The sequence below is a fragment of the Gracilinanus agilis genome, chromosome 2 (assembly GCF_016433145.1).
Source record: "Gracilinanus agilis isolate LMUSP501 chromosome 2, AgileGrace, whole genome shotgun sequence".
NCBI lineage: Eukaryota > Metazoa > Chordata > Mammalia > Didelphimorphia > Didelphidae > Gracilinanus > Gracilinanus agilis.
In genome coordinates, this window is record NC_058131.1 from 33,949,233 (window position 1) to 33,966,276 (window position 17,044).

The 17,044-nt window shown below is 45.7% G+C and overlaps 1 protein-coding gene across 1 annotated transcript in view; it reads right to left on the reverse strand.

Annotated features, from left to right (window-relative positions):
• Positions 1 to 17,044, reverse strand: part of REEP1 (receptor accessory protein 1) — a 135,449-nt gene that overhangs the window by 53,941 nt on the left and 64,464 nt on the right. The window contains exons 3-4 of the mRNA XM_044663068.1: positions 8,514 to 8,590; positions 2,760 to 2,880 (exon numbers count right to left, since the gene is read on the reverse strand). Coding sequence (XP_044519003.1) covers positions 2,760 to 2,880; positions 8,514 to 8,590 — 198 coding nt within the window. The remainder of the gene's footprint in view (positions 1 to 2,759; positions 2,881 to 8,513; positions 8,591 to 17,044) is intronic.

The following is a 17,044-nucleotide window of genomic DNA, read 5'->3' on the forward strand; positions in this document are numbered from 1 at the left end:
TAGGACTGTCATGTAGATCAAATGAGATAGCACCTATTAAGCACTTAACACAGTGCCTGGCACACAGTAGGCACTATATAAGTGCTTATTCCCTTTCCCTCTCCAGTAAAATGGGTATAGTAACCACACCTACCACCCAGGATTGCTTGTGAAGATTAAATGAGATAATACTGTTAAAGCACTTAAACTATGGTCTCTTAAACCTATGGTAGATGGGCGGAATAGGGGATGAATAGATAATGGTGATGAGAGAGAAATGATAAACAGGTGGAGAGATGACAGGCAGGTCCAATGGCTAGATAGGTGATAGAGGGACAGCTAGACGGACAGAGGGAAAGATGGAAGCTAGGTGAGTTGATGGTAGATAATAATGAAATCCATTAAACGTGGGCATGACCAAGACCACGCTGAGCCCCATTTGTTACCCTTCCTCTGACCGCTTAACTCTGGATGAGAGCCCTGGTGACACATGGCAGCCTCGTCCTGACTTCTTGCCTGTGACTCTAGGAGACACTGGATCTGCTTCAGGTCCCTCCAAGAGGCAGCAGAAAGAAGAGAATGGGGGCAGCTGGGTAGCTCAGTGGATTGAGAGACAGGTCTAGAGACAGGAAGTCCTAGGTTCAAATCTGGCCTGAGATACTTCCCAGCTGTGTGACCCTGGGCAAGTCACTTGACCCCCATTGCCCACCCTTACCACTCTTCTGCCTTGGAGCCAATACACAGTATTGACTCTAAGACAGAAGGTAAGGGTTTAAAAAAAAAAAAAGAGGCAGCAGAAAAAAGGGAGTGGGGGGCAGCTGGGTGGCTCAGTGGATGGAAAGCCATGCCTTGAGATGGGAGGGCCTGGGTTCAAATCTGACCTCAGCCACTTCCTAGCTGGGTGACCCTGGGCAAGTCACTTTATACCCCATTGCCTAGCCCTTACCACCCTTCTGCCTTGGAACCAATACATAGTACTGATTCTAAGACAGAAGGTAAGAGCTTAAAAAAAATGATCCTGAGAAGGGTCCTGAGGCTTCACTAGACTTCCAAAGGGTGCCAGAAAGAATCAGAAGCCTTGTGTAGAGACTAGTAAGCTTAGAGGTAACAAGTGTTTTTGTTTATTTTTTTAAGAGTTAAAGACTCCTCCTCCATCTCCTCCAGTAGTACGTAGCACCTCTTTCTACTAATAACTAGCACTGATATGACACTTTAGGGTGTACAAATATCTCATTCGATCCTCACAACAACTCTGGGAGGGAGATGCTATTATTATACCCATTTTACAGATGAGGAAACAGAGGTCATTTAACCTAAGGTCACACAGCTAATAATGGGGTTGAGGAGGAAGAAGGAGAGAGAATAAGCATTTGTAATGGTACTTACTATGTGCCAGGCACTATGTTAAGCTATTTTTAAAAAAACCCTTACCTTCTGTCCTAGATTCTAAGACAGAAGAGCGGGTAAGGGTTAGGCAATGGTAGTTAAGTGACTTGCCCAGGGCCACACAGCTAGAAAGTGACTAAGGCCAGATTTGAACCCAGACTTTCCAATCTCCAGGCCTGGTTCTCAATCCATTGAGCCACGAAGGTGTCCCCATAAGCTCTTTCAACAAATATTTCATTTGATCCTCACAACAAGCCTGAAAGGCAGGTACTATTTTTTCCATTTTATTCTTTTTTATTATTTCCATTTTATACTTGAGGAAACTGAGGCAAACAGAGGTTCAGTGCCTTGTCCAGGATCACATAACTAATAAGTTTCTGAGGGGGCAGCTGGGTAGCTCAGTGGATTGAGAGCCTAGAGACCTAGAGACCTCAAATCTGACCTCAGACACTTCCCAGCTATGTGACCTTGGGCAAGTCACTTGACCCCCAAAGCCCACAAAAATAAATAAACAAAAACACGAAATAAATAAATAAACAAATGAATGGATTGATAGATAAATGAGTATCTGAGGCCAGATTTCAACTCTGGTCTTCCTAAGGTACTATTATTATTATCTCCATTTTATAGTTAAAGAAACTGAGGCAAACAGAGGTTCAGTGACTTGCCCAGGGTCTTTCAGCTAATAAATGTCTGAAGTCACATTTCAACTTTGGTGTTCTTGACTTCGGGCTGAACCCTTCATCCACTGCCCCACGAAGCTGTTCTTTGGGGGAAATGATGATTTATGAAGCACCTTCCAGGCGCCAGGCCCCACACTAAGCACTTTACAAAGGGAGTCTCATTTGAGAGAGTCAAGTGTCTGAGGCAGGAGTCGAACTCAGGTTTTCCTAACTCCAAATTCAACCCTGTGTATCCTGAGCCAGTTGGCTACCAAACGAGCCCTTCTAGAGTTGGAAGACCTGGATTCGGATCCCGCCTCTGATGCTTTCTACCTGAATGCCTACGAGCACATCTGTCAGCGTCCCCGAGCTTGTGACTTCATCTGTACGATGAAGGAGATGGACTAGATGAAGCTTTGTGGGTTCAAGCGTTCTGGAGCATTTCTCTCTTGGGGAGGGGAAGGGGCTGAACGGCCGGAGAAGCTCTGGCAGGACTTTTCTACTCCGTAAACACACCGAGAGAAATTTCCCTCTGATGACGGTCTTGGCCGTATCCCGGCGCTCTTGGTAGGTCCTATTATCGTTCTCCTTAGTACACCTCCTTCTATCGCCATCCCCTTTCTGGGTAAAAGAAGCCTTCGGCCAGGGCATCTACTCGTCCCCCAGCCCGCCCCGTCCCCCCTCATCGGAGCCTGACAGGGAGGCAGCAGACCGAGAGGGGCCCCCAATTACCTTTTCTTTCGAAGACAGCGTAGGATGCACAAACTTCCTGTAGAGGAGGCTGGAGCCCTTTGTGTAGGGAGACAGCAACCAGGCCACGAAGGCTATTTTTAGTTCATAATAGAAGGGGAACCTGGAGATGGTTAAGAAAAGAGGCAATCTGTGAAAGGGCCCCCGCCAGAGGGAAGGCTTCCATCCTGCCCCCCTCACCGGGCAGCCCAGACTCCCCCCATCTCGGGGCTGCCTCCTCCCCTCTCTGTCCTGGCAACCCCGAGATTCCTCGAAGACGCTTTGCCAGCCAAACTCCGGGGGTCGTGGGGATGCCCGCGCTGCCTCCCCAAGAGCCGGGCTGTCCAGAGGAGGGCTCAGCCCCAAAGCCCCGCGCCGGGCTGACGGCGTGCCACTCGCCGGGCAGTCAAACTGGCCCGAGAGCTACTTCTGGAAGGCAGCCATCCATCCCCCTGCAGGCATCCGTCCGCTCGAGCCCGGCTCCCACGTCCACACTGAGACTGCCCATGGCCAATGCTGAGGGACTTCTGTGCCTCCACCGCCAGGGAAGAGCTGGGGGAGGCGGATGGGTGAGGATCAAAGCAGATGACTTTTCACTTTAGCTTATTTGGGTTTTTATTTGAGGATTTTGGTTTTATGTGATGATTCTCTTACAAAAATAAACAACGAGGGAATCTATGTTCATGATCAGACACGTATAACCCCGATCAAACGGGAAAGGGGAGGGAAGAAAGAGAAGGAGAGCATTTGGATCAGAAAACTTCAGAAAACGGATGGGGAAAAATTGTTACTACGTGCAACTGGCAAAAATAGAGAAAAAAATGGTCTTTATCCTTTACAAATCTATCCTCGAGGGGGCAGCTGGGTAGCTCAGTGGATTGACAGCCAGGCCTAGAGATGGGAGTTCAAATGTGGCCTCAAGATGCTTCCCAGCTGTGTGACCCTGGGCGAGTCACTTCACCCCCATCGCCTACCCTTACTGCTCTTCTGCCTTGGAGCCAGTACACAGTAATGATTCTAAGACAGAAAGTGAGGGTTTAAAAAAAAAAGAGGAAGAATCCATCCTTGACCTCACCTGTCTGAATCCTGACCTTCCTTCAAGGCTTAGCTGCAGTGACAGCTTCTCCAGGAAGCCTTCCCTGATCTCCACCTTCCAGGTGTTCATCCCCCTTTAATGGCCCCGAGTCTATGTGTTTATGTGTCTGTTGCCTCATCCAGATGGAATGTAAGTTTATCCTGGAGGCCACAGACTCTGGCTTCTTCCCGGTCTAGTTCTTCCTCCGCAGATGCCAAACACTTCTAAGTGCAGGTCTGACCCCGCTTCCTGTGGATCCCGAATGAGCGCCGCTGCTCGGCGAGGGCTAAGCATCAGCTCCCCAGCTAGAGGCCCTCCTGGCCGCGTCACCCCTCCAGGGAGCCCTCCACGAGAACATCCCGGGCAGCTGTGGGGAGATCTGGTTCAGGGAGATGTCAGAGATTCCCTGATTTCAGGAATCTGCGTGGGCCAGCAAGTCAAGGAGTCTTTTCTCATCAGCCAGCTCTTGCCACATCCCTTCCCCGTCTTCTTTTGCCTGAACCCTTCCTCCTTCTTTATGGGGAAAACATATGTTTTGTTCTTTTATTCCTTCTGGGATGCAGCAATATGGGCTTCCTTGCTGGTGAAGTCTGATGATTAGGGGTCTCCATGCTGCTGCATCGCTTGCACTCTCCTTCTCAATAAACTGCAATGGCTCCCTATTGCTTCCAGGGCAAAATAGGAACTTTTCTGGTCATTTCTTTTTTTTTTTTTTTAAACCCTTACCTTCTGTCTTAGAATCACTACTGTGTGTTGGTTCTAAGGCAGAAGAGTAGTCAGGGCTAGAAAATGGGGGTGAAGTGACTTCCCTAGGGTCACCTAGTTAGGAAATGTCTGACCCCAGATTTGAACCCAGGACCTCCTGTCTTTAGGCTTGGCTCTCTATCCACTAAGCTACCTCGCTGCCCCCCCCCCTTTTTTTTTTAATTTAGTTACTTTTTTGGCCCTTAACTTCTGTGTATTGGCTCATAGGTGGAAGAGTGGTAAGGGTGGGCAATGTGGGTCAAGTGACTTGCCCAGGGTCACACAGCTGGGAAGTGAATGAGGCCGAATTTGAACCCAGGACCTCCCTTCTCTAGGCCTGACTCTCAATTCACTGAGCTACCCAGCTGTTCCCCACCCTCCTGCTGTTTTTTAAAGTCTTTCAAAACCAGATTCCAAAGGGCATGTCCAGTCTCATTATATATCACTCTATTTCCTACAACCAGGTGAAAGAGTGGATCGAGCTTGGGGCCTAGAGTCAGGAGGATTAGGGTTGAAAACTGGGCATTTACTAGCTGTGTGACCCTGGGCAAGTCACTTCCCCTTTGTCTGTCTCTGGTTTCTTAATTCTAAAATGGGGATAAGCATAGGACCTACCCACTAGAGTTGTGGGAGGACCAGATGGGAAAAGATTTCTAAAGTACTTATCATCGATCCTGGCATATAGTAGGTGCTTCATAAATGCATGTTTGCTTCCCTCCTCTACTTGACAGCTCGCCAAATTGGTCTTCTCTCTTTTCTTCCCACATAGCACTGAGGTCCCATCTGCAGCGCCACCTCCTGCTCCCATGTCTGGACTGCTCTCTCTCCTCTCCTTCAGCTCAAAGAATCCTCAGCGGAAGCCCTGCTGTCTTCCTGGGCTCTCATGCTACCCCCATCGCCAGCGTCCTCTCTTCAAGTGGGCAGCCTGGCTTCTTCGGCTTCCTTTTGGATTTATTCTGCACTATGTATGCCGGGCACACGTGGCTAGGCACAAGAGAGTGCCAGCTCCTCCTGATCCAGGATCCTTCATGTAGGAGTCTGGCTCCTGCCTTCAGCACCCAGGACAGGGCTGGCCCCCTGGAAAGGGCTTTGGGACCCTTAAAGCTTTTCACTCCCTTTTCCTAGCTAGGTCAGATCTAGAACAATCCTTCCTTTCTGCTACCCCACACGCACACCCATTTTTTAGATCAGGAAGCTGGGAAATGAAGGGGTCACCAAGTGCCTAAGTGGAAGAGAGAGGATTTGAACCCTGATCTGCCGGCTCTCATCCTGGAGCTCCCTCAAGCACTACTAGGAAGAGCTGCTCCAAATGCTTTGCTGATTTTTAGAAATACTCCTTGAGGGGGCAGCTGGGTGGCTCAGTGGATGGAGAGCCAGGCCTGGAAACAGCGGGTCCTGGGTTCAAGGTTGACCTCAGATACTTCCTAACTGTGGAGCCCTCGGCAAGTGCTCAACCCCAATTTCCTTGCCCTTACTGCTCTTCTGCCTTGGAACAGAAATTTACTTAGTATTAATTCTTTTTTAGAAACCCTTCTATCTTAGAATCAATGCTATATATCATTTCTAAGGCTGAAGAGTGGTCATGGCTAGGCAATGGAGGTGAAGTGACTTGTCCAGGGTCACACAGGTAGGAAATATCTAAGATTCTATTTGAACCCAGAACTTCCTATTCCCACTGAGCCACCTCGCTGTCCCCTCTTAGTATTAATTCTAAGACAGAACATAAGGATTTTTTAAAAATGCACTGTTGATGCAACTACAAATGGATTCATCCATTCTGGAAAGAAATTTGGAATTATGAAGGAAGGGAAGATAGAAATAAACATTTCTGAAGCACCTACTATGTGCCAGGCACTGTGCTAAGGGCTTCACACGGATTTTCTCCTTTGATCCTTGTAACAACCTGGGAAAGAGGTAGCTCTTATGACCCCCGTTTTAGATTTGGGGAAACTGAGACAGAGGTGAAATGAGGGCACATCATGGCAGGTGAACGGAACGGAATGCCATTGGGCTAAAAGAAAGGAAAGGTAGAGTGAAGGGAGCAGGAGCAGGAGAACAATTTCTTTCCCCAAACACAGCATGTTTGTAAAGCAAACAATATGGAAAGCACCACGGATGACTGACCAATGCAGAGAGCCACCGTGATTGCAAAGGCTCGGGAGGTGGACGGAGCTCCAGCTTTTTGGATGTGGCCAGTGAAGGCATCCATTTGGCTTGCCCGGGCATTTCTGCCCCAGGGTTTTGCTGTTCTTTCTCCTTTTCCCGATGGGGAATGAAGGAAGCTGGGAGGTCTCAGAAATCAGGTTTTGTTCATTGGCCAAAAATGTAATGGAAGAAAAGGGCATTTCTCCTATTTCATCCTCTGACCCCTCAAACGTGGCAAAGCCTTCAGGTTGATCTGACCCTCTCCTGGGTTTCAGAGCTTAGGAAAAGCCCAGTCAGAACTGTTTCCAGAGGCCCGTTCAGAAACTCAAGTCCAGCCATTGGGCGGGGAGGCGAGGGGAGGACCCGGGGTCTCAGGTCTGGGCTCCAACGACCTTCCTGGAGCCCCTGCAGACTCCCTGGGGGAACCCTGGGCTCACCGCCCTGGAGCTGAGCTCTCATCAAAGGAACCTGAGTGACCCACTTGCTTGGCTAGCACCGAGTGGGAGGCGAGTCACGGCAGCTGGTCCAGGCTGACCTCGGGCCGCAGCCAGCCATTGTGAGAGGTGATGCTTTGCTGATACACATCGATCGGGGAGAAAGCCAGACATCCAATTAGACACAAACTCCCAAGGAAACACTCCCAGGCTGGACAAAGGAGAAGGGAGCCACAGCCTCTCCGTTCCTGATCCTCCCAGCAAACAGGGATCGCTAGATTTGGAACCAGAGGACCCGGTTTGGATCCTAGCTCCGCCACTGACAACCTGTGTGACTGTAAGCGAGTCACTTCCCCTGATGGACCTCAGTTTTTTCATCTGTAAAATGGGGAGAAGGGGAAGGATTCCAACTCAATCTATAATTCAGACAGGCAGAAGAGAGGAAATTTAGCTTAATTTGCGTATGTTCAAAAGGGGGATAATGATGCCTGATTTATTTGTCATCTTTGGTTTAAAACTGGTGGGGCCTTAGTGTCCTCTAGTCCAATCCCCTCATTTTGCAGATGAAGAAACTGAGGCACAGAGGTGAGATAACAGAGTGCTTAGCAGTTCAAAGAACACTTTCTCCATTCTTTGGTTGCTTATTTCTTTGACGTCAACTTTGATTTTCCTTTCTTCCTTCTACTAAGTTTTATTTTGTCTTCCTAAATCGAATTTCTGGGAAGAAAAAGCCCTCAGGCCAACTTGAGAGGGAGTCCTTCCTTGCCACAGAGCCACAGGTTAAAACATCCGGTGCCGGGAGCACGTCTGAAAAGGCAGGCAGCGTTTTGCCCTAGTAGAGAGACCTCCACCTCTCTGATTCAGGAGAGAGGGACAGTCCATACATCCCCAGGCAGGGCTGCACCCACAGGGCAAAGGAGAACCTTGGTGGAAACAGACTGTCCCAGAGGCGATCGCAACAGCCTGAAAGCAAGACCTGCCAATGCTCGGCCCTTCACGCAGATGACCTGGGCAAGAGACCCTGGAGCCGGGCAGAGGGCACTGTGCCCGAGACCAAGAAGATCCAGGTCCAAAGCCCGCCTCGGATAGGCACTAACTATGCGATCTTGAGTAAGTCAAGGTCAAAGTGGTGCCTCAGTTTATCCCCCTGTAAAATGATGCGATTACATCCTGTGGACTCCGAGGTCCTTTCTGTCTCTCAGGCCACAATTCTACAATCAGGCGCTATTTTCTGGTTCAATATTCTCCCCTCCCTCCCTCTCTTCAGCACCGGCACAGTAAGTGATTCCTTCCGGCCTCACCAAAAAACTGTTCCTAATCACCACTCTTCCCTCTGCCCTCACTGCAGGCATCACTCACCAGCAAAGAAAGATATCCGTGAATGTCTCTGCTGTTGTAAAAAGTGCAAATATAATCCAGTACATCATCCATTTTACCTGTCGGGAGAGAAAACAATCAGCCTGATGAGAGAAGGGACGGAGGTTTCATGTGAGCTCCCCCCGCATCGGGCCGGCCAAAAGCTCAGGCAGCCTTCCGGGCCGAGCTCGGCTCCCCCTTCCCATCCCTCAGACTCCTCTCCAAAGGCAGATCTGGTTCTGGGCTGGTTCAGAAACTCCAACCCAGGCCTCAGGTGGAGGATCCAGGACTGGCCTGGGCCACGTTCTGAGAGCCACTGGAGACTCCCTGGGGGAAGCCGAAGCCCGGAGCCTGGTGCTGAGCGACAGTCAAAGTAAGCAGGTCGGATTGCTGACTGGTACATTGGCCTCACTCCAGGGGCCCTTGTGGGTGAAGCTGGGACGCCACCGGCTTCCCAGCCTCTCCTACTGAGGTCCTTTTATCCTAGTCTTCCAAGGCAGGCTTTTCATTAGCCCCCACAGCAAGTATCTTCAAAGGGTTTCCAAGACTGTCATTCTCTGGGAGGGGAAGGGTCCTAAACTTGCAATAACACCTTATTGGGCTCCCTTCTGCCCGTCCCACATCACTATCCAACTGCATCTTCCACATAGCTTCTGGAATCAGGACAAAGACTTCTGGTGCTTCCTATAGAGCCACAGGCACAGAATTTAGCCTTCCAGAGTCAGGTTCCTCCTCTGTATAAAGAGAATAATATTACCTAGTAACACGGTACTTTGAATTACTACTCAATGCAACAAGGGCTTTAACACTTTCGGTATTTTGAGAAGTAACATGATATAGGGGAGGGTACTAGACCTGATTTCAGATCCTGATTCTGCCACTTACTGAGCTTGCTGACTTGGGACCTCTAGTCCTCAGTTTCTTCATCTGTAAAATGGGGATAATGATAATAATTCCTGCCTCCCAGGGTTATTGAGAGGAATAAATGAATTAATATGTTCACAAACCTAAAAGGGCTCTACAAATGTTATCCAATATTATAATTGTGTCCCTTCCCTATTTAGAAATTTTCAGTGGTTTTAGGGAGGTCTCCAGGATAAAATCTAAATGCCTTAGTTCGACATTCGATGCTTTCCATGAACCACTCCTGTCTATTTTTCTAGTTTAATCTCCTGGAGTGAGGTAGTAAAATGGATACGGCATTCTTACAGTCAGGAAATTCAGTTGTTTTTCAGTCATGTCTGACCCCTCATGATCCTGTCTGGGTTTTCTTGGCAAAGATATTGGAGTGGTTTGCTATTTCCTTCTCCAGTTCATCGGATAGATGAGGAAACTGAAGCAAACAGGGTTAAAGTGACTTGCCCAGGATCACGTGGCCAGGAAGCATTCAAGGTCAGATTTGAATTCAAGTTTTTCTGGCTAGAGGCCTAGTGCTCTATCCACTGTGTTGCCCAGCTGCACCTTCCTGCCGTCAGGAAGACATGAGTTCAAATTCAACATCAGATACTTACTGGCTATGTGATGTTAAGTGAGTCACTTAACTTCTATCTTCCTCAGTTTTTTTGTCTGTAAAATGGGGATAATAATAAGGCAACCTACCTTGCAGGGTTGGAAATGAGCTAGTATTGGTCAACCTTTAAGTTCTATATGAATGCTAGTGATTATAGTTATTATGACTTTTCTCTTGAGAAGTAATATTGTTATAGTAGCTAAATGGTTGGGTTTGGAGTCAAGAAAACCAAGATTCAAATCCTGTCACAAGGCACTTACAGACCGTGAGATCCTGGGTAAGTCTCTTAGCCTCTCTGAGTCTCAGTTTCCTTATCTGTAAAGTGAGGGGTTTAGAGCCTCTAAATTCCACTGGAACGCTAAATCAGACACCATTATATAAACTCTTTGCTCCACGGAAAACCAAACTCTTTGCTAGTCCCTTCGTCATGACTCATTTCTGTGCCTCCCTTCCTCTGCTCATGCCATCCCTCCCACCGGGGATGCCCTTTCCCTTTAAATCATCACTTATTAAAAACTATCCTTCAGCGCCTCACTTCAAGGTCAACTTCTTCATGAGGTCCTTCCTGATCAGTGGGACGTGATGGTTCTCTTTTGAATTCTAATGGCTCTGCCTGTGGGGAGAAGGCGGATTTGGGCAAATGGCTTCAGTTCCATTCTTGGGATCTACTTTAATGTCTGTTCTAAGAAAACACCCCTTTTGTGTTATTATGATGCAATGAAGGTGGAAATGGTGACTTGTAAGCGATAGAATATGGACTCGCACAGACTAATGGTACCTGCAGGAAGCTTTCAGGGATGCTATATCGGCCCTTCTCGTGTGCCTTTCAGGGGAAGGGAAAGGCTTGTTTGTGTCTTTTACCTTTCTAACACACTGATTTCCAAATACGCCCTCCCTTCTCCCCACCATCCCATCTTCCATTGTAACAGAAAAAAAAAATTAAACTCAATATAACAGTTCACCAAAAATAATCGGCGCATCAATGGTGCCTGACGGCATATACAAAATTCCATCCTCATAAGCCTCGCTCCTCCAAGTCAATCAATAAACCGGTATTAAGCACCAGTAATAACAGGCCAGTCACTGTGCCAAGTGCTGTGCCAAAGAGCCAAGTGGCAGTCCCTGCCCTCAAGGAGCTTACAAGCAAATGGGGAAACAATAAGCAAACAAATATATACAAAGCAAGCTTTAGACCGGGTAAACCAGAAAGAATGAACAGAGGGAAGGTTCTAGAATTGAGAGGTTAGGGAAGGAACAGAAGGAATTCTCTTTCCTCCAGTGCCAAAGTTGGTCATTATAAACACACACATTACGTTTGTTATCCTGAATTTTCCCCTGCCTCTTTTATACTGTGGATAGTATTTTTCTGGTTTCGCTTATTTCTCTCGGTTATCAGTTCACATAATTCTTCCCAGGCTTCTCAGAATTTTTGATGTTCATCATATTTCACAACATGGTAATATTCCAGCCAATTGACATGAATTTATTAAGTGCACTTTGCTAAGAACCAGGGAAACAAAGGCAAAGCCTGTTCCTGCCTTCAGGTAGCTTACATTCTTTTTTTTTTTTTTTTAACCCTCACCTTCTGTCTTAGAAACAACACTGTGTATTTGTTCTAAGGCAGAAGAGTGGTAAGGGTGGGCAATGGGGGTTAAGTGACTTGCCCAGGGTCACATAGCTAGGAAGTGTCTGAGGCCAGATTTGAACCCAGGAACTCCTGTCTCTAGGCCTGGCTCTCACCTAGCTGCCCCCCAGGTATCTTACATTCTAATAGGAGAGAAAACCTGGCTATAAATAGGTAGATGCAAGAACTGTGCATAGAGATGGCAGATAACCTCAGAGGAGAAAGCCCACACACCTAGGAAACCAGGAATGGCCTCCCATAAAAGGGAGAATCAAAGATGAGTCACGAAGGACTCCCTTGCATTTATATACCCCAATCTGTTTAGCTGTTCCCCAAATAATGGGCGCTCACTTTGTTTTGAGCTCCTTGTTACCACACAAGACCTACTAGTCATATTTGATCTTGTTCAGTCATTTCTCAATCATGTCTGACTCTTTGTGACCCCATTTGGGTTTTTTGGGCAGATACTGGAGTACTTTGCCATTTCCTTCTCCAATTCATTTGACAGAGAAGGAAAGTGAGGCAAACAGAATTAAATGCCCAATGCCAGATTCGAACTCCAGACAAGTCTTCCTGACTCCAGGTCTGGCTTTCTATCTACCATCCATCTACTTAGTGGCCTCAGTGTTAGCTGTCATTCAACATGCCACGTTGACTCTCGTTCAATTCCGACTTAAAAACAAACTGCACATAATAGAATTCACCATTTCCTATTCAATCTTTTTTGTTGTTATTTTCCTTTGTGTACTGAAATATTTTGTTTGATGACTATTAAAATCCATAATGGAGGCAGCTGGGTAACTCAGTGGAGCCCAGAAGACCTGAGTTCAAATCCAGCCTCAGACACTTACGAGTGTAACTTTCAGCCAATCACTTAAGTTCTGCTTGCCTTAATCCACTGGAGAAGGAAATGGCAAACCACTCCAGGATCTTCACCATGAAAACCTCATGGACAGTATGGTCTACAGGGTCACAAAGAGTCAGACCCAACGGAACTACTGAACAACAACAAGAATTCATATTAAAAACATATTTTAAAATGAAAATGTAATTTATTTAAAGAATTTAATAAAAATTAAAATTTTAAAAATATCTTTTAATTAAAATTTATATACGCATATATATCCCTCATTTTTTTAAAATTTCTTTTTTAATTAAAAGAATGAGGGGTGTGTGTGTGTGTGTGTGTGTGTTTAAACATTCATGGATCCTAGGTGACTGCCCAGATGAAATGAAAAATCAAGTGGCATTCTGGAGCCCACATAATTCTATGTATTTTAAAATATTGTTCTGAGCAGATTACCAAAGGGACCCATGACACAGAATCCCTGGTAGGACTATTAAACTGTACAAGGGGTAGTAAAAAGAGAAGGGAAGGGGAGGGAAAAAGAGGGAAGAGGAGAAAAGAAAATGAAAGTGAGAAGAGAGGAGGAAAGAGCAGGGGAAGAGAGAAAAGAAAAGGGGAAGGAAGCGAAAGGGAGGAGAGGAGAGGAAAGAGAGAAAGGGAGAAAGGGAGAAGGAGGGGAAGGGGAAAGGAGGAGAAAAACCATATGTATACATATATATGTGTGTAAAAATTTAGAAAAGACATAAATATATTTAATACATACAAAGTAAAAAGAAGCCATATGAAATACCTATTAGGCATTCCCAAAAGTTCCGAGGTGGAGGGCCTCTACTCCAAGCCATGTCTGAATAAGCTTCCCTTGTATAGGCCATAGAACCAGGGCCTCTGCTCCCAGCCCTCTCCTAAGCGGAGCTATTCACCTTTAGGCATTCCTTTCCACTCTGAGGCAGCTCATGTCCTTAGGAAGGACATCAAAGCTAAATCTGATTCTTTGCAGTGTTCACCCATCCTGCCCCTGCTTCTGCCCTCTGAGGCCAGGCAGAACCAAGCAAATTTCTCTACCAGGTGGCAGACCCAAAGGATATTAGTGCCTCATGAAAATCAAATGATGTTTAGGATTTTTCCCAGGCTCAAAATAGCAACTACCATCTTTGAGTGGTTCCTGTATCAAAGTTTTATCATCGATTAATATGCAGAGGAATAATTCAACCATATTTATTAAGCATCTGTCACAGCCCAGGCACCACCACTAGGTGCTTTGGGTACAAAGGCAAAAACCAAAATGATCCCTGCCCTCAAGGAGCTTCCATTCTCCTGGGAAGAGAGAAGGATACAATAGGAGCACAGCTAAATAAATACAATCGCATGTACAAGTGATTTAAAGAAAGAGAAAGCACAAACAACTTGGGAGAAAGCAAGACAAACCTTGAAGGACACAAGTGATTATAGCTCAGCCCAATGCCTAGAACACAGGAAGCACTTAATACTTTTTTGTTGACTTGACCTAATGTGGAGGCGAGGAAGAAGTAGGACACCAAAGGGCCAAAGATACAGAGACAGGAAATAGAATTTGATATAAGGGGTGTATCTAGCAGGCAAGTTTAACTGGAATGGGAGTGTGTGATGGGAAATTATACTTAATTCTAGTTAAAAATTTTAAATGTTAAAATAATTATAATTTCTAAATTAAATTTATTTCCATAATATATTTCCATAATTATATTTTCTTACTTGACAATAATTTTATGACTATATATGTAGATGGGGTTTAGATCTTTTTAGTCTAACCCTAATAGTGTCCACCAAATTGCTCTGGACAAAGCAGGGTCTTAATAAACATTTTAATATTTTTATAATATTTTTAATAACTTAAATATTAAGCAATAACTTAAATATTAATACTTAGCAATAATGAATATTAAAATAATATCTGGTTTCACTGATTTACACGCCTCCAGTAAGTAAGGGTGTACTAGACTACCACAATTTGACACTCAGTAAAGACCTTGTAATTCCCACTGGTCTGGTTCCCAATTTAAATGCCTTTTCATTTCGGTCTTTGAGTCAGTCTCCTGCCTGGGCAGAAGATGCATTGACCAGCCAACACGAACAGCCAGTCTACCTAACGACTCCATTTCTCATTACAAATAAATATCTTGCATCCTGGCTTACAAGTCAGTCTCTTGTGTGAAACTGATGAGTGGGAACCATTCATCAAAGTCTGTTCACCTGCACAGCTGAGAATAGAACCTACCCTGTGTATAATGTTATTTCCTATAACATAATATGGGCCTTTCATGAGGCCCATCCTCAAAAAGACACAGTTCTCACATTACTCCCTGGCTAACAAAATAAGAGAAAGATGGGGCAGCTAAATGGAACAGTGGATAGGGCTCCAGACCTGCAGTCGGGAAGACTTGGGTTCAACTCTGACCTGTGACACTTCTTAGCTATGTGACCTTGGGCAAGTCACTTAATCTTCATTGCCTAGCCCATGTGGCTCTTCTGTCTTGTTTTTATTTACTATTTACTTATTACTAAGACAAAAAGTAAGGGCTTGAAAAAAGGGGAAAGGAAGCAGGATGCACTGCAAGAAACTAAGAATTATGAGACTGGATACTCTAAACTAAGATTTTCATACCCTTTGGGTCCATTATTCTGTAACAAAAATTGGTTGGGCCTTCAACTGGACATTGGTGGAACAGTCCTACCTAGGTGGAGCCCAAGACCATCAGAAAACTCCATGTCCTAATCCTCTCATAAAGCAATTTCCTCAAGAGCCTCCTTTGAAGTAGGTAGTGTTATTAGCCCATTAATGATCAATCAATCAACAAACATTTATTAAGTGCCTACTATGTACCAGATGCTGAGCTAGGTGCTTGGGGATACAAATACAAAGACTAAAACAAATCCTCCTCTCATAAAACTTACAATCAAGCAACAAACACTTATTAAGTGCCTACTTTGTTCCAGGAACTCTACGTGTATCCCTTCTGCGGGGGTACAAATATAAGAGAGGAAACAACCCAACATTCAAAGATCTTACATTTAGTTAACAAGCTCTTCTTAATTATCTACTCCAGGTGAGGTGCTGGAGGTACAAAGACAGAAGCTTACATCCTATGAAAGGAAGGAGAGAAGGCCAAGACGACGTGGAGAAGCAATGTCTCTCGTTGGTCCTCAGATGCTGGTATCAAAGAGCTACCCAAGGCAAGTAGAGGCAGGGCTTGGGGTGCCCTGTTTCATCACAGAGGGGTAACCTGTGCCCCTGCTTGCCCTGTTTATCTCCTTGAATTGTCTTTTCTTGGGTCCCAGGTGATCATTCGCGGAGAGAGATGAGACTGGCAAAGCAATTTTTAGTGATCCTGGCATGAAAAAGTCATTACCTTTCACATACATCATTCAGTGCCAATCACAAGCCAAACCATGGGGATAAAGGGACACTTTTATAATGGTATGGGGTCTTCTTCCTGACTTCCTTTTTTTGCCCTTGTGAGTAAGACTTTTGGGGAGAAAGGGGAAGTTAGGTGGCAGTGGATGGGTGCAATCTCCATCCTGGAGATGGGAGGTCCTGGGTTCAAATCTGACCTTAGACACTTCCTAGCTGTGTGACCCTGGGCAAGTCACACAACCCCATTGCTTAGTCCTTACCACTTTTCTGCCTTGGAACCAATACATAGTGTTGACTATACGATGGAAGGTAAGGGTTTAAGAAAACATAAAAATAAAACAACGGGATCACAATATTCTCAGTCTCTGAACCTAAGTCTGACACTGAGAGGAAGCAACCCAGTTTGGGTCGGAGGCCCTGACTGGGTATAGGTGAATGGCGTCATAGTTTATATTAAACTTAATTAAAGGAATATGGCCCAATTTCATAGGGGCTGGCCTTTCACCCAGCCATCACTGAAGATAAATTAATCCAAATAAGGGAATCATTGCTACCCTCAGCTGTTTGCTTCAGGTGTGACCTTCCCTAAGATGTGTTAACATGCTAAGAAGTGACTCCTTTAAACAGAGCCTTCAAGGCTCAAGGAATTAATATCTCTGAAATATTGGCACCTTGACAGCCAAGTGGGGAGATTTGGGGCGGGGGAGCATCTCCATTCAATTTCTCCTTCCTAGTATAATTCCTTTCCTGCTCCCTACATGGTACCTTGGAAGGCAGGAAGCACCAAGTTGTGGGAAAACTCCTGCTGACATTTATGTAGATCTCGGAAGTTTTAAAAAGTGCTTTACAAGGGCAGCTGGGTAGCTCAGTGGATTGAAAGCCAGGCCTAGAGACGGGAGGTCCTAGGTTCAAATCTGGCCTCAGACACTTCCCAGCTGTGTGACCCTGGGCAAGTCACTTGACCCCCATTGCCTACCCTTACCACTCTTCCACCTATAAGTCAATACACAGAAGTTAAGGGTTTAAAAAAAAAAAAGTGCTTTACATTGAATAGATTTTCTTTTTGGAGCCTCACAACAGCCCTGTGAGGTAGGAACTATTGATTGTTCCCATTTTACAGATTAAAAAAAAACCGAAGCTAAGATGTAATTAACTCTCTCAA